Source organism: Panulirus ornatus, chromosome 21, assembly GCF_036320965.1.
Source record: "Panulirus ornatus isolate Po-2019 chromosome 21, ASM3632096v1, whole genome shotgun sequence".
Classification (NCBI taxonomy): Eukaryota; Metazoa; Arthropoda; class Malacostraca; order Decapoda; family Palinuridae; genus Panulirus; species Panulirus ornatus.
Window position 1 is genome coordinate 5,121,985 of NC_092244.1, and position 17,363 is coordinate 5,139,347.

The 17,363-nt window shown below is 40.4% G+C and overlaps 1 protein-coding gene across 4 annotated transcripts in view; it reads left to right on the top strand.

The window, feature by feature from the left end:
• The first annotated feature begins 265 nt into the window (after positions 1 to 265).
• LOC139756293 (SWI/SNF-related matrix-associated actin-dependent regulator of chromatin subfamily A member 5-like) overlaps positions 266 to 17,363 on the top strand; it is a 51,710-nt gene continuing 34,612 nt past the window's right edge. For all 4 annotated transcript variants that reach the window (XM_071675555.1, XM_071675556.1, XM_071675557.1 and 1 more), the window contains exons 1-2: positions 266 to 412; positions 5,190 to 5,416. In XM_071675555.1, coding sequence (XP_071531656.1) covers positions 362 to 412; positions 5,190 to 5,416 — 278 coding nt within the window. In that variant the 5' untranslated portion in view covers positions 266 to 361. The remainder of the gene's footprint in view (positions 413 to 5,189; positions 5,417 to 17,363) is intronic.

Here is a 17,363-nt window from a genome sequence, read left to right on the forward strand (position 1 = left end):
CTTTAATCATATGATTATATCACTTGGTCTTCCAATGAATTCCTAATCACAATCCATAAATCTTGATTTTAGGTCTGAGTACAACCATAACCAATTTTGGTAGTCAAAGACAAAATTGAACTAAATAATCTTATGTTTATTCAAAGTCCCATGTCTTTTTCATTATGATAATTCTAAGTCATTATATATAAGAAAATTGTGATTATGAATCTGAAACATATTTTGTTACACGAATCAAATCCTAACATTATAGAATGTGGTTTGACCCTTATGTTTTTGTTTGCCGGGAACCAGGCGGCAGGAAGCGTTAGCCACTTGCATCTTTATTAATTTGCTTCTAATTAGTGAATTTTCCTCAAAAATGTCAGATAACGAAGACACCGTAGAACCCATGGAGGTTGGGGAGAATTCTGTAAGTTTAAAGGGCGTTTTATATATTAAGTTGACAACATATTATCATGGAAGTGGATTTATGTCATGTTGGACCTGGGTTGGACGCGGGAAGGGATGTAGTTTGACGTACATTCTTTTTATATTGTGATATTGATTATTTGGCAATAAAAGTACGTGTAATGTGACACTAACTGTTTCCCAGGATGATGCAAAAAGCGAAGAGCACTCATTTCATTTGTGGTCCTATGCAAATACAACATATAGCAACTGTAACCTAACATAGAGATGTACAAATGTACAGTTTACTTAAGTGTAAGCTTAACTTGATTTCATGAAGACAAAAATAATACTGACACCATTATAAAAGAAGTAAAAAGTATTAACAAACACCATAAGATCATTAGCTCGTACCATACTCGATATATTTGACTTTCTTAAAAACATTTAGCCTGACATGGTTTGATTGATGGTGGAAGATCGTTCTATAATCCTATATTGGCATACATAAACGAACTCTCACCAAAACGCCCTTCTCTAGGGTATAAGTTATGACATATCACTAGCTCTTGTTCAGTCCCTGTGCTAATTATGAACGTTCTTAACGGTATGCCGGGCCAGTACCAGTTGTTATACATATATATATACCTCGCAAATGCGGGAGACAGCGACAAAGCAAAATAAATAATATATATATATATATATATATATATATATATATATATATATATATATATATATATATATATAATTTCAATTGTTCTACTTTGCATTTAATGGGAGGAGCATAAAGCATATGTCTTGCATTATTGTTTTGCATTTTGCATAGCCTGCATCCTAACCTTGAATTTCTGAGACCATTGTACCATAATGAACAAATATTAGAATCAGTCTGAGCAGATACAAGAATTTTTTAAGTTTTCAGATTGGAATTGTTGGTGTTTCTTTGGATAAATTTGGATTTATATGAACATTAGGAAGCTATTTGGAAACAAAACTGTCATCCATCAGTGAGTGGTCAACTTTTCTAAGGAGGTTACATGTGACTTTGATTCAGTATCATTTGCACTACACAGTGCCTACATGGAATCTACATTATTCATTCATTGCTTTGAAGTAATCATAATGAACTTATTTGTACTTAAATGTTATAACTTATTTTGTGTTAACCATTTACTGATTGATTTCATTTCCATCCAGAAGGTCATCTCTGTCACATATATTCTTTCATGATACTAGCAGTTCTGAGTCATGTGCATACAGCAGATTTTTGCAATTCGCTCCCACTCTCCTGTTCATAATATGTACCATAAACAGACAAGACCTGAATATGGAACCTTGAGGAACTCCTTTTGGGATACCTTTAGCATCATACATTGTGCTTTCATATTTTTTTTTATTAACCTGTGTCCTGCCAGGTAAATGTGATAGAAACTAAAGGTAGAATTTTCATTAAGACCAATACATTTTAATATTACAACAAGTTAAGTATCATGATTTACTACATTGAAAGCTCTTTGAAGATCTGGCATAGCCATAATTGTATGATTATCTTTACCACATTCAAGTCTGATATAATCTGAGATGTATTAAACATGTATTAGTAGATTGTGATGAAAGTCCAGATTAAAACTCTGGACTGTGTAAGATGCTCATTTGAATGGTTAAGCACAATTCATTTGAACACTAGGAAATAATATGAAGTATGGAGACATGCCTGTGCAATAGTTACCAATGCCTGTGTGACTTCATTTTGTACAAAGGCACAGCCCTATTAATCTTCAGAGAACAAGGTACTTTACCTTTATTTAAAGACAGAGTGAGGGTCTAAAGTCCTGGGTGCTTTAATGAATGTATGGAAAGAGAGGTTATAGTCAGTAAATGCAAAAATGGATATGTTTGAGGATGTAGTAGTCCAGATGTTTTGTGTGGATGTGAGACATGGACTGCATATAAAAAGGCACAGAAAAGAGTGCATGTGTTGAAAATGAAGTGCTTGAGGGTTGATCACTTACATGATATGGTGAGACAGTAGTAAGAAGAGTGTGTTTGAGAGAGCGGAAGAGTCTGTCCTGAAATGGTTAGGACTAATAGAGAGGATGAAGAAGGGGAAGATTGAATTGGAAATGGAGGGGTGGAGTGCTTGGGGCCAGCTCATGCAGGAAGGTGTGAGGTGAGCATGGGAGAGAGAGGTTTTATCATTGGGAGTAGAATCTTATTAGAGAACTATTCATTCCTAGATAGTTCATATTTCCCTAACATATATATATATATATATATAAGTTTATTTAATGTATGTATGACTCATGGTGAGGTGCCTGAGGATTGGCGGAATGCGTGCATAGTGCCATTGTACAAAGGCAAAGGGGATAAGAGTGAGTGCTCAAATTACAGAGGTATAAGTTTGCTGAGTATTCCTGGTAAATTATATGGGAGGATATTGATTGAGAGAGTGAAGGCATGTACAGAGCATCTGATTGGGGAAGAGCAGTGTGGTTTCAGAAGTGGTGGAGGATGTGTGGATCAGGTGTTTGCTTTGAAGAATGTATGTGAGAAATACTTAGAAAAGCAAATGGATTTGTATGTAGCATTTATGGATTTGGAGAAGGCATATGATAGAGTGGATAGAGATGCTCTGTGGAAGGTATTAAGAATATATGGTGTGGGAGTTAAGTTGTTAGAAGCAGTGAAAAGTTTTTATCGAAGATGTAAGGCATGTGTACGTGTTGGAAGAGAGGAAAGTGATTGGTTCTCAGTGAATGTAGGTTTGCGGCAGGGGTGTGTGATGTCTCCATGGTTGTTTAATTTGTTTATGGATGAGGTTGTTAAGGAGGTGAATGCAAGAGTTTTGGAAAGAGGGGCAAGTATGAAGTCTGTTGTGGATGAGAGAGCTTGGGAAGTGAGTCAGTTGTTGTTCGCTGATGATACAGTGCTGGTGGCTGATTCATGTGAGAAACTGCAAAAGCTGGTGACTGAGTTTGGTGAAATGTGTGAAAGAAGAAAGTTAAGAGTAAATGTGAATAAGAGCAAGGTTATTAGGTACAGTAGGGTTGAGGGTCAAGTCAATTGGGAGGTAAGTTTGAATGGAGAAAAACTGGAGGAAGTAAAGTGTTTTAGATATCTGGGAGTGGATCTGGCAGCGGATGGAACCATGGAAGCGGAAGTAAATCATAGGGTGGGGGAGGGGGCGAAAATCCTGGGAGCCTTGAAGAATGTGTGGAAGTCGAGAACATTATCTCGGAAAGCAAAAATGGGTATGTTTGAAGGAATAGTGGTTCCAACAATGTTGTATGGCTGCGGGGCGTGGGCTATGGATAGAGTTGTGCGCAGGAGGGTGGATGTGCTGGAAATGAGATGTTTGAGGACAATGTGTGGTGTGAGGTGGTTTGATCGAGTAAGTAATGTAAGGGTAAGAGAGATGTGTGGAAATAAAAAGAGCGTGGTTGAGAGAGCAGAAGAGGGTGTTTTGAAATGGTTTGGGCACATGGAGAGAATGAGTGAGGAAAGATTAACCAAGAGGATATATGTGTCGGAGGTGGAGGGAACGAGGAGAAGTGGGAGACCAAATTGGAGGCGGAAAGCTGGAGTGAAAAAGATTTTGAGTGATCGGGGCCTGAACATGCAGGAGGGTGAAAGGCGGGCAAGGAATAGAGTGAATTGGATCGATGTGGTATACCGGGGTTGACGTGCTGTCAGTGGATTGAATCAGGGCATGTGAAGCGTCTGGGGTAAACCATGGAAAGTTGTGTGGGGCCTTGATGTGGAAAGGGAGCTGTGGTTTTGGGCATTATTGCATGACAGCTAGAGACTGAGTGTGAACGAATGGGGCCTTTGTTGTCTTTTCCTAGCGCTACCTCGCACACATGAGGGGGGAGGGGGATGGTATTCCATGTGCGGCGAGGTGGCAATGGGAATGAATAAAGGCAGACAGTGTGAATTGTGTGCATGGGTGTATATGTATGTGTCTGTGTGTGTATATATATGTGTACATTGAGATGTATAGGTATGTATATTTGCGTGTGTGGACGTGTATGTATATACATGTGTATGGGGGTGGGTTGGGCCATTTCTTTCGTCTGTTTCCTTGCGCTACCTCGTAAATGCGGGAGACAGCGACAAAGCAAAATAATAATAATAATAATGAAAATATATATATATATATATATAGAGAGAGAGAGAGAGAGAGAGAGAGAGAGAGAGAGAGAGAGAGAGAGAGAGCAAAGAACAGATGACTTAGTCTTTGAGAAAGAATTCTCCTTTGGATCCCCTTTTTGTCTTCATTTTAAAAGTTAATACAGGAGGGAGGATTTACATCCCTACTTCCACCCATCATAGTTGCATTCTGCAACATGTAACTTTGTGGGTAGTGTTTTATCTTCCCTATCCTCAGGGGTAGTTAGGAAAAATTAAAAGTAAATTAGACTTGAAGGTAATTCAAGAATGGCATCATCAGTGGTAGGTGCTGATTAAATGTAAGTTCATTTTTGTATATGTATGGCAGTTACTAGCCTTCCCATACTTTATTATTTGTCAGTTTATCCTTGAGAGGAATGATTATTGCATGCACTGTACAGTATCATGAAACAAAAATTTGTGATGGATGATTGAAAAGGAATACTAGTTATTGATTTCCATGAAGTATGGCACAAATCCGATGAGAGCTGTTTCTCATTTGTTTTCTTCCTCCACAGTTATGGAAGTTCTTATTGCAACATAAAAACTTTGAATTTCCCTATTAATTGTTTTACATAGAGGACAACTGTGTGTTTGACAAGAGTATCAAAGTTTTTTTTTTTCAGAATGAATCATCATCAGCAGAGACCACATCCTCCAGCAAAGCTGGTGGGGAGTATGAGAACAAGATGGAGATGGATCGATCAAAGAGATTTGACTATCTCTTGAAGCAGACAGAAATCTTTTCACACTTTATGATTGGAGCCAGAGATAAAACCCCCTCCTCTCCTCTTAAGTGTAAACCTGGACGGCCAAAGAAAACAGAGAATCGCAAACCATCAATCTCGGGCGAGTAAGTAGCACAGGGGAGTGATTGATTTAGGTCATAGTGTTGTAATCTATTGTGCCATTGAAAAGAAAATGAAATGATAATTCTTTGATATACTGGTTGTATTTATACTAAGTCATGCATTTTATTTCCAGGGTCTAGACCTGATTAAAAGTCATCCTTCAGAAAAAAACTTTATTTAGACCTGGAAATTGTGAAAGTTTTAAGTTATTTTGAAAGTTATTTTCATTCCCCTCCTTTGCAGTTTCAAAAGTTATGGAGACTTTTGCCATGGCCACCCTCCTTGAGGGAGTTTCCAAAGGGAACGAGCATCAAAGATATAGATAGATAGATTATAATTTGGCATCATTTATGAGCTTGACTTTTGGTACTGAGGTATATGACAGATGAAAGAACAGATGACAGATGAAAGGTTTTTTACTTTGAAAGTAAATGGATAGTTGTAATGGGGACTGTGCAGTTCATGGGAGCTGGACTTTGCTTTAGATGCTTATGATTTTGACCAGTGGCCTCATTAACCCCAATTGACATCATTTTTGAAGTAACGATTTGATACTTAAGTAAGTTCCATAGACATGCTTGGCAAATGTTAAAGGCAGTTAAAATGATTGGATTGATTGCACATCAGAATTTGATACAAGAAATCCACCTTTAGAAAAATTTTCTTGAGAAACATTTTGACACAAAAGTGTAGTTTTGTATTTATAATGGTGGATCACCTGAAGATCCACTCTAGGCTTAGTTAAATTAGGTTTATACCCTAAGATAACCTAACCTAGTTTTGCATTGCATACAAAGAAACAGTGTGGGGGCTAATCTTCAAGTGATCCATAATGGTAATGGCAAGTGGAATATGCTTTTATTCACTTTTTTACGTAATCCAGTAGTAAAGCATTATGAAATAGAGAAACAAGACGATAGCATTTTTGATGGTGAATGCCTGAAAATATCAGAAACTACTGAATTTTTTTGTAAATGCCTTGTGGTCAGTGAGTATCATGTAACAGTTATTGATATGGGGTGTAGTTTAGAAGAGTTCCCGGAGGATATGAAATATTTTCAGAAACTTTCATCTAATGGCACTAACATCACACATTGTTATGATTTCATTGAGAGTATTTAGATGTGAAAGGACAGGCATTATGGAATCAAACAGTGACACATAACCCAGGGCATCACAGTATTAGGACAGGAAGGTCAAGCCTTTCTCAGTTGCATGATTACCACAGAAAATTTGGAATTATAAAATATGATCTGTTTCCCATTTTAGAAAGTTAATACAAGGAGGGGAGGATTTCTGGCCCCCCGCGGGAGACAGCGACAAAGTAAAAAAAAAAAAAAAAAAAAAAAAAAAAAAAATATGATCATAATAGTGGCAGACTTTGAAAGGTGTCATTATGGATATGCATCTTAACTGACAGATCACAACAAGTAAATTTGGAAGTATTCAGTACCTCTAAGCTAATAATCACTGTTTCCCAAAGACTGTTCTTGAACCTCTGCCGTTAGTCATTCTCATATCTGACTTAGATATAAACCATTGTTTTGATTCATCCTTTGCAGATGACAACAGAATGCCAATGGAATTCTTGTCAGCATTAGACATGAGAGAAACTACAGGTAGACATAAATCCTCTAGTTGACCACTCATAATAACAAGCTCATTAATAGAGAAAACAATTTACTCCTCCATTGTGGGAAAGTGAAGGAAGAAAAACCAGCACAGAATATTGGACAAAAAAATGATCAATATCATATCATTGAGGAACAGTGTGAAAGACTGAAATAATAATGCTTGATAACCTCACCTTTAGTGAGCATCAGGGGGCAACAGTCGTCTCTACAAGAAAGATGGTGAGCTAGATAATATGGACCATTGAAACAAAGAGAGGTACAACCATTGATGACTTTTTGAGGTACTGATAAACTCACCAGAATATATATTTATTATTTTTATCATGCTGTCTTCATCTATTCCATACATCATCACCCCGCCACACATGAAATGGCACCCCCTCCCCCCGCGTGCATGCGAGGTAGTGTTAGGAAAAGACAACAAAGGCCACATTCGTTCACACTCAGCCTCTAACTGTCATGTGTAATGCACTGAAACCACAGCTCCCTTTCCACATCCAGGCCCCACAAAACTTTCCATGGTTTACCCAAGACACTTCATTTTCTATGGTTCAATCCATTGATAGCACATCGACCCCGGTATACCACATCATTCCAATTCACTCTATTCTTTGCATGCCTCTCACCCTCCTGTATGTTCAGGCAAATATGTATGAAAAAAGTTTTTAGGGAGAATAAAAAGATGTTTTGGAAGGAGGTAAATGAAGTGCATAAGACAAGAGAACAAATGGGAACGTTGGTGAAGGGGAATAATAGGGAGGTAATAACAAGTAGTAGTGAAGTGAGGAGATGGAGTGAGTATTTTGAAGGTTTGTTGAATGTGTTTGATGATAGAGTGGCAGATATAGAGTGATTTGGTCGAGGTGGTGTATGAAGTGAGAGGGTCAGGGAGGATGGTTTGGTGAACAGAGAAGAGGTAGTGAAAGCTTTGCAGAAGATGAAAGCTGCAAGGCAGTGGGTTTGGATGGTATTGCAGTGGAATTTATTAAAAAAAAATGTGGGTTACTGTGTTGTTGATTGGTTGGTAAGGATATTCACTGTATGTATGGTTCATGGTAAAGTGCCTGAGGATTGGTGGAATGCATGCATAGTGCCTTTGTGCGAAGGCAAAGGGGATAAAGGTGAGTGTTCAAATTACAGAGGTATAAGTTTGTTCAGTATTCCTGGGAAATTATATGGGAAGGTATTGATTTAGAGGGTGAATTCATGTACGATGCATCAAATTGGGGAAGAGCAGTGTGCTTTCAGAAGTGGTAGAGGGTGTGTGGATCAGATGTTTGTTTTGAAAAATTATTTTTATTTATTATTTATTATTAGGTACAGTAGGGTTGAGGGTAAAGTCAATTGGGAGGTGAGTTTGAATGGAGAAAAACTGGAGGAAGTGAAGTGTTTTAGATATCTGGGAGTGGATCTGTCAGCGGATGGAACCATGGAAGCGGAAGTGGATCATAGGGTGGGGGAGGGGGCTAAAATTTTGGGAGCCTTGAAAAATGTGTGGAAGTCGAGAACATTATCCCGGAAAGCAAAAATGGGTATGTTTGAAGGAATAGTAGTTCCAACAATGTTGTATGGTTGCGAGGCGTGGTCTATGGATAGAGTTGTGCGCAGGAGGATGGATGTGCTGGAAATGAGATGTTTGAGGACAATGTGTGGTGTGAGGTGGTTTGATCGAGTAAGTAACGTAAGGGTAAGAGAGATGTGTGGAAATAAAAAGAGCGTGGTTGAGAGAGCAGAAGAGGGTGTTTTGAAATGGTTTGGGCACATGGAGAGAATGAGTGAGGAAAGATTGACCAAGAGGATATATGTGTCGGAGGTGGAGGGAACGAGGAGAAGAGGGAGACCAAATTGGAGGTGGAAAGATGGAGTGAAAAGGATTTTGTGTGATCGGGGCCTGAACATGCAGGAGGGTGAAAGGAGGGCAAGGAATAGAGGGAATTGGAGCGATGTGGTATACAGGGGTTGACGTGCTGTCAGTGGATTGAATCAAGGCATGTGAAGCGTCCGGGGTAAACCAAGGAAAGCTGTGTAGGTATGTATATTTGCGTGTGTGGACGTGTGTATGTACATGTGTATGGGGGGGGTTGGGCCATTTCTTTCGTCTGTTTCCTTGCGCTACCTCGCAAACGCGGGAGACAGCGACAAAGTATAAAAAAAAAAAAAAAAAAAAAAAAATTTTATTATTTATTATACTTTTTTGCTGTCTCCCACGTTAGCGAGGTAGCGAAAGGAAACAGACGAAAGAATGGCCTAACCCACCCACATACACATGTATGTACATAAACATCCACACATGCACATATACATACCTATACATCTCAATGTATACATATATGTATATACACGCACACACATATACATATGTACACATGTACATAATTCATGCGGTCTGCCCTTCTTCATTCCCGTCACCCCCCACCACACATGAAAACCCCCTCCCCCACATGTGCGCGAGGTAGCACTAGGAAAAGACAACAAAGCCACAATTGTTCACACTCAGTCTCTATCTGTCATGTATAATGCACCAAAGCCACAGCTCACTTTCCACATCCAGGCCCCACAAAACTTTCCATGGTTTACTCCAGATGCTTCACATGCCCTGGTTCAATCCATTGACAGCACGTCGACCCCGGTATGCCACATCGTTCCAGTTCACTCTATTCCTTACACACCTTTCACCCTCCTGCATGTTCAGGCCCCAATCACTCAAAATCTTTTTCACTCCATCTTTCCACCTCCAATTTGGTATCCCACTTCTCGATCCCTCCACCTCTGACACATATATCCCCTTTGTCAGTCTTTCCTCACTCATTCTGTCCATGTGACCAAACCATTTCAGAATACCCTCTTCTGCTCTCTCAACCACACTCTTTTTATTACCACACATCTCTCATACCCTATTATTACTTACTTGATCAAACCACCTCACACCACATATTGTCCTCAAACATCTCATTTCCAGCACATCCACCCTGCTCCGCACAACTCTGTCTATAGCCCACGCCTCGCAACCATATAACATTGTTGGCTACTATTCCTTCAAACACCTATTTTTGCTTTCCAAGATAACGTTCTCGACTTCCACACATTTTTCAACGCTCCCAGAACTTTCGCCCCCTCCCTCACCCTATGGTTCACTTCTGCTTCCATAGTTCCATATGCTGCCAAATCCACTCCCAGATATCTAAAACACTTCACTTCCTCCAGTGTTTCTCTTTTGAAACTTACCTCCTAATTGACTTGTCCCTCAACCCCACTGTACCTAATAACCTTGCTCTTATTCACATTTACTCTCAGCTTTCTTCTTTCATACACTGTACCAAGCTTAGTCACCAGCTTCTGCAGTTTCTCACATGAATCAGCCACCAGCGCTGTGTAATCAGCAAACAACGACTGACTCACTTCCCCAAGCTCTCTCATCTACAACAGACTGCATACATGCCCCTCTTTCCAAAACTCTTGCATTCACCTCCCTAACAACCCCATCCATAAACAAATTAAACAACCATAGAGACATCACACATCCCTGCCGCAAACCAACATTCACTAAGAACCAATCACTTTCCTCTCATCCTGCACGTACACATGCCTTACATCCCTGATAAAAACTTTTCACTGCTTGTAACAACTTACCTTCTACACCATATATTCTTAATACTTACCACAGAGCATCTCTATCAACTCTATCATATGCCTTCTCCAGATCCATAAATGTAACATACAAATCCACTTGCTTTTCTAAGTATTTCTCACAAACCTTTTTCAAAGCAAACACCCGATCCACACATCCTCTTCCACTTCTGAAACCACACTGCTCTTCCCCAATTTGATGCTCTGTACATGCCTTCACCCTCTCAATCAATACCCTCCCATATAATTTCCCAGGAATACTCATCAAACTTATACCTCTGTAATTTGAGCACTCACTCTTATCCCCTTTGCCTTTTTACAGTGGCACTATGCAAGCATTCCGCCAGTCCTCAGGCACCTCACCATGGGTCATACATACATTGAATATCCTTACCAGCCAATCAACAATAAAATCACCCCTTTTTTAATAAATTCCACTGCAATACTATCCAAACCCGCTGCCTTGCCGGCTTTCATCTTTCGCAAAGCTTTTGCTACCTCTTCTCTGTTTACTAAATCATTCTCCCTAACCCTCTCACTTTGCACACCTCCTCGACCAAAACACCCTATATCTGCCACTCTATCATCAAACAAATTCAACAAACCTTCAAAATACTCACTCCACCTCCTTCTCACATCACCACTACTTGTTATCACCTCCCCATTAGCCCCTTCACTGATGTTCCCATTTGTTCCCTTGTCTTATGCACTTTTTTTACCTCCTTCCAAAACATCTTTTTATTCTCCCCAAAATTTAATGATTCTCTCTCACCCCAACTCTCATTTGCCCTCTTAAAGCCTCTTGCACCTTTCTCTTGACCTTCTGCCTCTTTCATTTATACATCTCCTTGTCATTTGCATTATTTCCATGCAAAAATCGTCCAAATGCCTCTCTCTTCTCTTTCGCTAATAATCTTACTTCTTCATCCCACCACTTACTACCCTTTCTAATCTACCCACCTCCCACGCTTCTCATGCCACAAGCAACTTTTACACAAGCCATCTCTGCTTCCCTAAATACATCCCATTCCTCCCCCACTCCCCTTACGTCCTTTGTTCTCACCTATTTCCATTCTGTATTCAGTCTCTCCTGGTACTTCCTCACACAAGTCTCCTTCCCAAGTTCACTTACTCTAACCACTCTCTTCCCCCCAACATTCTCTCCTCTTTTCTGTAAACCTCTACAAACCTTCACCTTCACCGCCACCAGATAATGATCAGACATACCTCCAGTTGCACCTCTCAGCACATTAACATCCAAAAGTCTCTCTTTCGCTTGCCTATCAATTAACACATAATCAAATAACGCTCTCTGGCCATCTCTCCTACTTACATACATATGCTTATGTATATCTCTCTCTTTTTTTTTTTTTTTCCCCGCTGTCTCCCGCGTTTGCGAGGTAGCGCAAGGAAACAGACGAAAGAAATGGCCCAACCCACCCCCATACACATGTATATACATACGTCCACACACGCAAATATACATACCTACACAGCTTTCCATGGTTTACCCCAGACGCTTCACATGCCCTGATTCAATCCACTGACAGCACGTCAACCCCGGTATACCACATCGATCCAATTCACTCTATTCCTTGCCCTCCTTTCACCCTCCTGCATGTTCAGGCCCCGATCACACAAAATCTTTTTCACTCCATCTTTCCACCTCCAATTTGGTCTCCCTCTTCTCCTTGTTCCGTCCACCTCCAACACATATATCCTCTTGGTCAATCTTTCCTCACTCATTCTCTCCATGTGCCCAAACCATTTCAAAACACCCTCTTCTGCTCTCTCAACCACGCTCTTTTTATTTCCACACATCTCTCTTACCCTTACGTTACTTACTCGATCAAACCACCTCACACCACACATTGTCCTCAAACATCTCATTTCCAGCACATCCATCCTCCTGCGCACAACTCTATCCATAGCCCACGCCTCGCAACCATACAACATTGTTGGAACCACTATTCCTTCAAACATACCCATTTTTGCTTTCCGAGATAATGTTCTCAACTTCCACACATTCTTCAAGGCTCCCAGAATTTTTGCCCCCTCCCCCACCCTATGATCCACTTCCGCTTCCATGGTTCCATCCGCTGCCAGATCCACTCCCAGATATCTAAAACACTTTACTTCCTCCAGTTTTTTTCCATTCAAACTTACCTCCCAGTTGACTTGACCCTCAACCCTACTGTACCTAATAACCTTGCTCTTATTCACATTTACTCTTAACTTTCTTCTTTCACACCAGGTATTCCCAATCACCAGTCCTTTTTCAGCACATAAATCTACAAGCTCTTCACCATTTCCATTTACAACACTGAACACCCCATGTACACCAATTATTCCCTCAACTGCCACATTACTCACCTTTGCATTCAAATCTCCCATCACTATAACCCGGTCTCGTGCATCAAAACTACTAACACACTCGCTCAGCTGCTCCCAAAACACTTGCCTCCCATGATCTTTCTTCTCACGCCCAGGTGCATATGCACCAATAATTACATATCTCTCTCAATCCACTTTCAGTTTTACCCATATCAATCTAGAGTTTACTTTCTTACACCCTGTCACATACTCCCACCACTCCTGTTTCAGGAGTAGTGCTACTCCTTCCCTTGCTCTTGTCCTCTCACTATCCTCTGACTTTACTCCCAAGACATTCCCAAACCACTCTTCCCCTTTACCCTTGAGCTTCGTTTCACCCAGAACCAAAACATCCAGGTTTCTTTCCTCAAACATACTACTTATCTCTCCTTTTTTCTCATCTTGGTTACATCCACACACATTTCGACACCCCAATCTGAGCCTTCTAGGAGGATGAGCACTCCCCACATGACTCCTTCTGTTTCCCCATTTCTTTTTTTCTTTTTTTTTTTTTAAACTATTCGCCATTTCCCGCGTTAGCGAGGTAGCATTAAGAACAGAGGACTGGGCCTTTGAGGGAATACCCTCACCTGGCCCAATTCTCTGTTCCTTCTTTTGGGGGGGAAAAAAAAAATGTTTCCCCATTTAGAAAGTTAAAATACAAGGAGGGGAGGGTTTCTACCCCCCCCCCCCCCCCCCCCGCTCCCATCCCCTTTAGTCGCCTTTTGAAAAATGTATGTGAGGAATACTTAGAAAAGCAAATGGATTTGTATGTAGCATTTATGGATCTGGAGAAGGCATATGATAGAGATGTTCTGTGGAAGGTATTAAGAGTATATGGTGTGCGAGGTAAGTTGCTAGAAGCAGTGAAATGTTTTTATCGAGGATGTAAGGCATGTGCACGAGTAGGAAGAGAGGAAAGTTATTGGTTCCTAGTGAGTGTCGGTTTGTGGCAGGGGTGCGTGATGGCTTTATGGTTGTTTAATATGTACATGTGTATATATGTATGTCTGTGTATGTATATGTATGTATACATTGAAATATATCGGTATGTATATGTGCATGTGAGGGCATTTATGTATACACGTGTATGTGGGTGGGATGGGCTATTTCTTTCATCTGTTTCCTTACGCTACCTGGGGATAGGAGAGAAAGAATGCTTCCCACGTATTCCTTGTGTGTTGTAGAAGGTGATGAAAAGGGGCTGGAAAGCCTCCTCTCCAGTTTTAATTTTCCAAAAGAAGGAACAGAGAAGGGGGCCAAGTGAGGATAGGCCCTCAAAGGCTCAGTCCTCTGTCCTTAATGCTACCTTGCTAACGTGGGAAATGACATATGTATGAGAAAATATTTATATTTCAACAATTATCATGGCAAATGTTGGAGTTGAGAGGTGGTCATCAGTGTGAAAAAGTTAGAGGAGAGTCTGATTAACGAGATTCTGTATTCTGGATGTGAAGAATTTCACATCGATGAGACTGGCCATGGTTTGGACAAAGGAATATATAGAGGATGGGTGATAAAAGGCATAGGTTGTCATGTGCGTGGTAATAAAGTGACCAATTACTTAACTCTTAGTTGGGAAGAGGTACAAGAGGATGGAGGATTCCATTAACATCAGGGTGGGTTCTGTGATGTATGTGAGGACTGCAGTAAAAGGTTATGCTCCATGATTGGCCATCAAGAAAGGAGGCAGGGCCTGGCAGGCAGCATGACCAGTTGGAGGACTTCACTTCTAAGATGCCAAACAGATGATTGTGTGGGATGCATCCAGATATTCCTTTCTTTGTTCAGTCCTGACTTTTCGACCGGATGGGTTGAAATGTCTTGAATAAAGCTCCAAGTCAGTCATTGTGTTTCAGTTACTCCAACTTCTGTATGTATTTATACTTGTATATATATACTTCCTGCCCCAGGAGTCTCTTCAGTCTTTTTAGGGCTCCTGTTGTGCTTAGGAAACTGGCCATGTCCACTATCAGTGGAACCATAGGTCATACAGTGTTATGTTGTTTTGTGTGCATCTATCTAGGGAGAGTGCAGGCAATTGAGCAGTGAGTGTAGTGTCTTCATTGTGTTGGTTGCCTCGTGGGCATGAAGAGTCCTAGGATATATTGAATTGGTATTTGTGTTGTTGGCATGGATTATGTCTTGGGTACAGAGGTAGGGTGACTCATGTATGTCTAGGGAGCATTGCCTCAAATGGGTGTTTGATTAGTTGGTATTTAAGAATGAGTTAGGAGGACAGTTTTTACTGCTTGTTGGGTTATTTCAGTATATATGTGTTTTTTCAGTATTGTATTTGTTAGGGTGATGAGGTGATCTTTGAGTAGAGGTTGCTGAGGGATAAGGTAGAAAGCTTTTTATTTCTACTTGGGGTTGATGGTAAGGTTATAGAATGGTTTGGATGAGTGGGATTAAGTGCTTTTTCAAAGAATTAAACGTGGAATATATTGAAATGGGATTGTCTTGGTAAGATCTTTGTTTTGTTGTGTAGGTGTTGAATATTTGTGGTTGTTAGTCAGTTGGCAATTGTACTCATTGCTCCCTTTTGTATGGTTTGTAGCTTTGTTATATTTGCTTTTGAGAGGGATGACAACCAGACAGGTGAGATATGGTTTAGGGTGAATGGGATGTATTATGGAGGATATCGATTGCTTGTCCAAATCTCATGCCAGATAATATTTTGAGGGCATTTAGTTTGTATGTTGCATTTATTTTCATGTTTTAGATCAGGGGAATAAGTGTCATGTATTGCATGTGATGCCTATTATGTTCATTGGAAGTGATCAACCATTCAAGGTGACTAGAGGGTGTGAGTTGGATTTATGTATGTTTGGGGTTAAAAGAATGATTGACGTCTTTAGTGAGCCAGCACTTTAGTGGTTGTCAAGTTGCACTCTTCTGACCCCGATAGCTACCCCACTAACATGTGGACTACTGGCATTCTGTCCACAAACATACAATCTCTGCTTGTCATATGTAACACTTGACAATATTTAACTCACACAGTTCATTCTTCATAACTCAAGATTTTCCTGCAGTGAGCAATATGTGCTTGCCTTGCCTTTTGGCAAAATGGTAGGAGCAGTAGATAGAAGTAGGTAGAATCAAAAAGCTGGAATATTAAGTAGAAACATTAGGTAGTAGTAGGTAGGAGCATTAGATAGAATTAGTCATCAGGAACATTAGGTAGGAGTCTTTGCAAGCGTGCATTAGACTTACCATGTGCCAGTGACCTGGTAAAGGGGAGGCAGTTAGGCTTAAAAAGCGGCACTGGAGTTCTTTAGTAATGGAGACTGTTGCCATGGCCACCCCTTTGAGGGGGTTCTAGTTGGAACACACATCAGAGATTGAATACTGTGGAGATGCAAACATTCTGTTCTTTAGTGAGATACTGTTTCAGTTGTGAAATGTAGTGCTGTATATTTGTTTAGGTGTGGTTGTGAGGTCTTTATTTAAGTGGACCTACACAGTGTGGTTTACTAGGGGTATTGGGATCATGTTGGAAGAGATTAAAGCAGTTTGGAGAGAGAACTGCTCGATGGCGAAGTCCATTGTAGAGTTTAAGGATTTTAGAGGTGAAGGTGTTGTGATTGACTCTGGCATGGCTGCTGGCTATGAAGTTGATCAACACCTTTATGTCATTTTTTTGGAAGGTGGTGTCAAGGTGATGCGGTAGGAATTGTCAATTTTTTCCCCCCACTAATGTGTGGGACAGGGATTGCAATTGGTTGAAGCTATCTAGATTATATTGTGTGAGGCTGTGTGTAATATGGTAGTGAAGTGCAGTGGTTGAGTCTAATGTCTTTTTCTATGGGTGAGAGTTGGATATTTTTTTCTCAATTTTTGTGAATGTATTTTTAAAGGGTATGCATACTGAAGACAGAAGTGATACGAAGCAGTAGGAGGAGGGAGAGTTGGGTGGTTTAGAGAGTTTTAGAATCGGTGTTATGTTTGCAGAATTCTGGATGTTATATTGTGTCACGTGGAGTGGCTGGAGATGCCTGTGGTATTGTTGTTGTCATTATTGTTTAACCCAGCTGCAAAGATGTGTTACTTCCAGTAGCAGGTAAATACTGGACTCCTGTGGAGTTCCTCGGTGAGACAATTTTTTTTTTTTCAACAGACAACCATACAGCCTTGCCAAAGGTGGTTTTTTCACTTTTATTGTATCCACAAGTAGGTATAGTCCTGGGATTAAGAATACTTCCCACGTATTCCCTGCGTGTCGTAGAAGGCGACTAAAAGGGAAGGGAGCGGGGGGCTGGAAATCCTCCCCTCTCGTCTTTTTTTTTAATTTTCCAAAAGAAGGAACAGA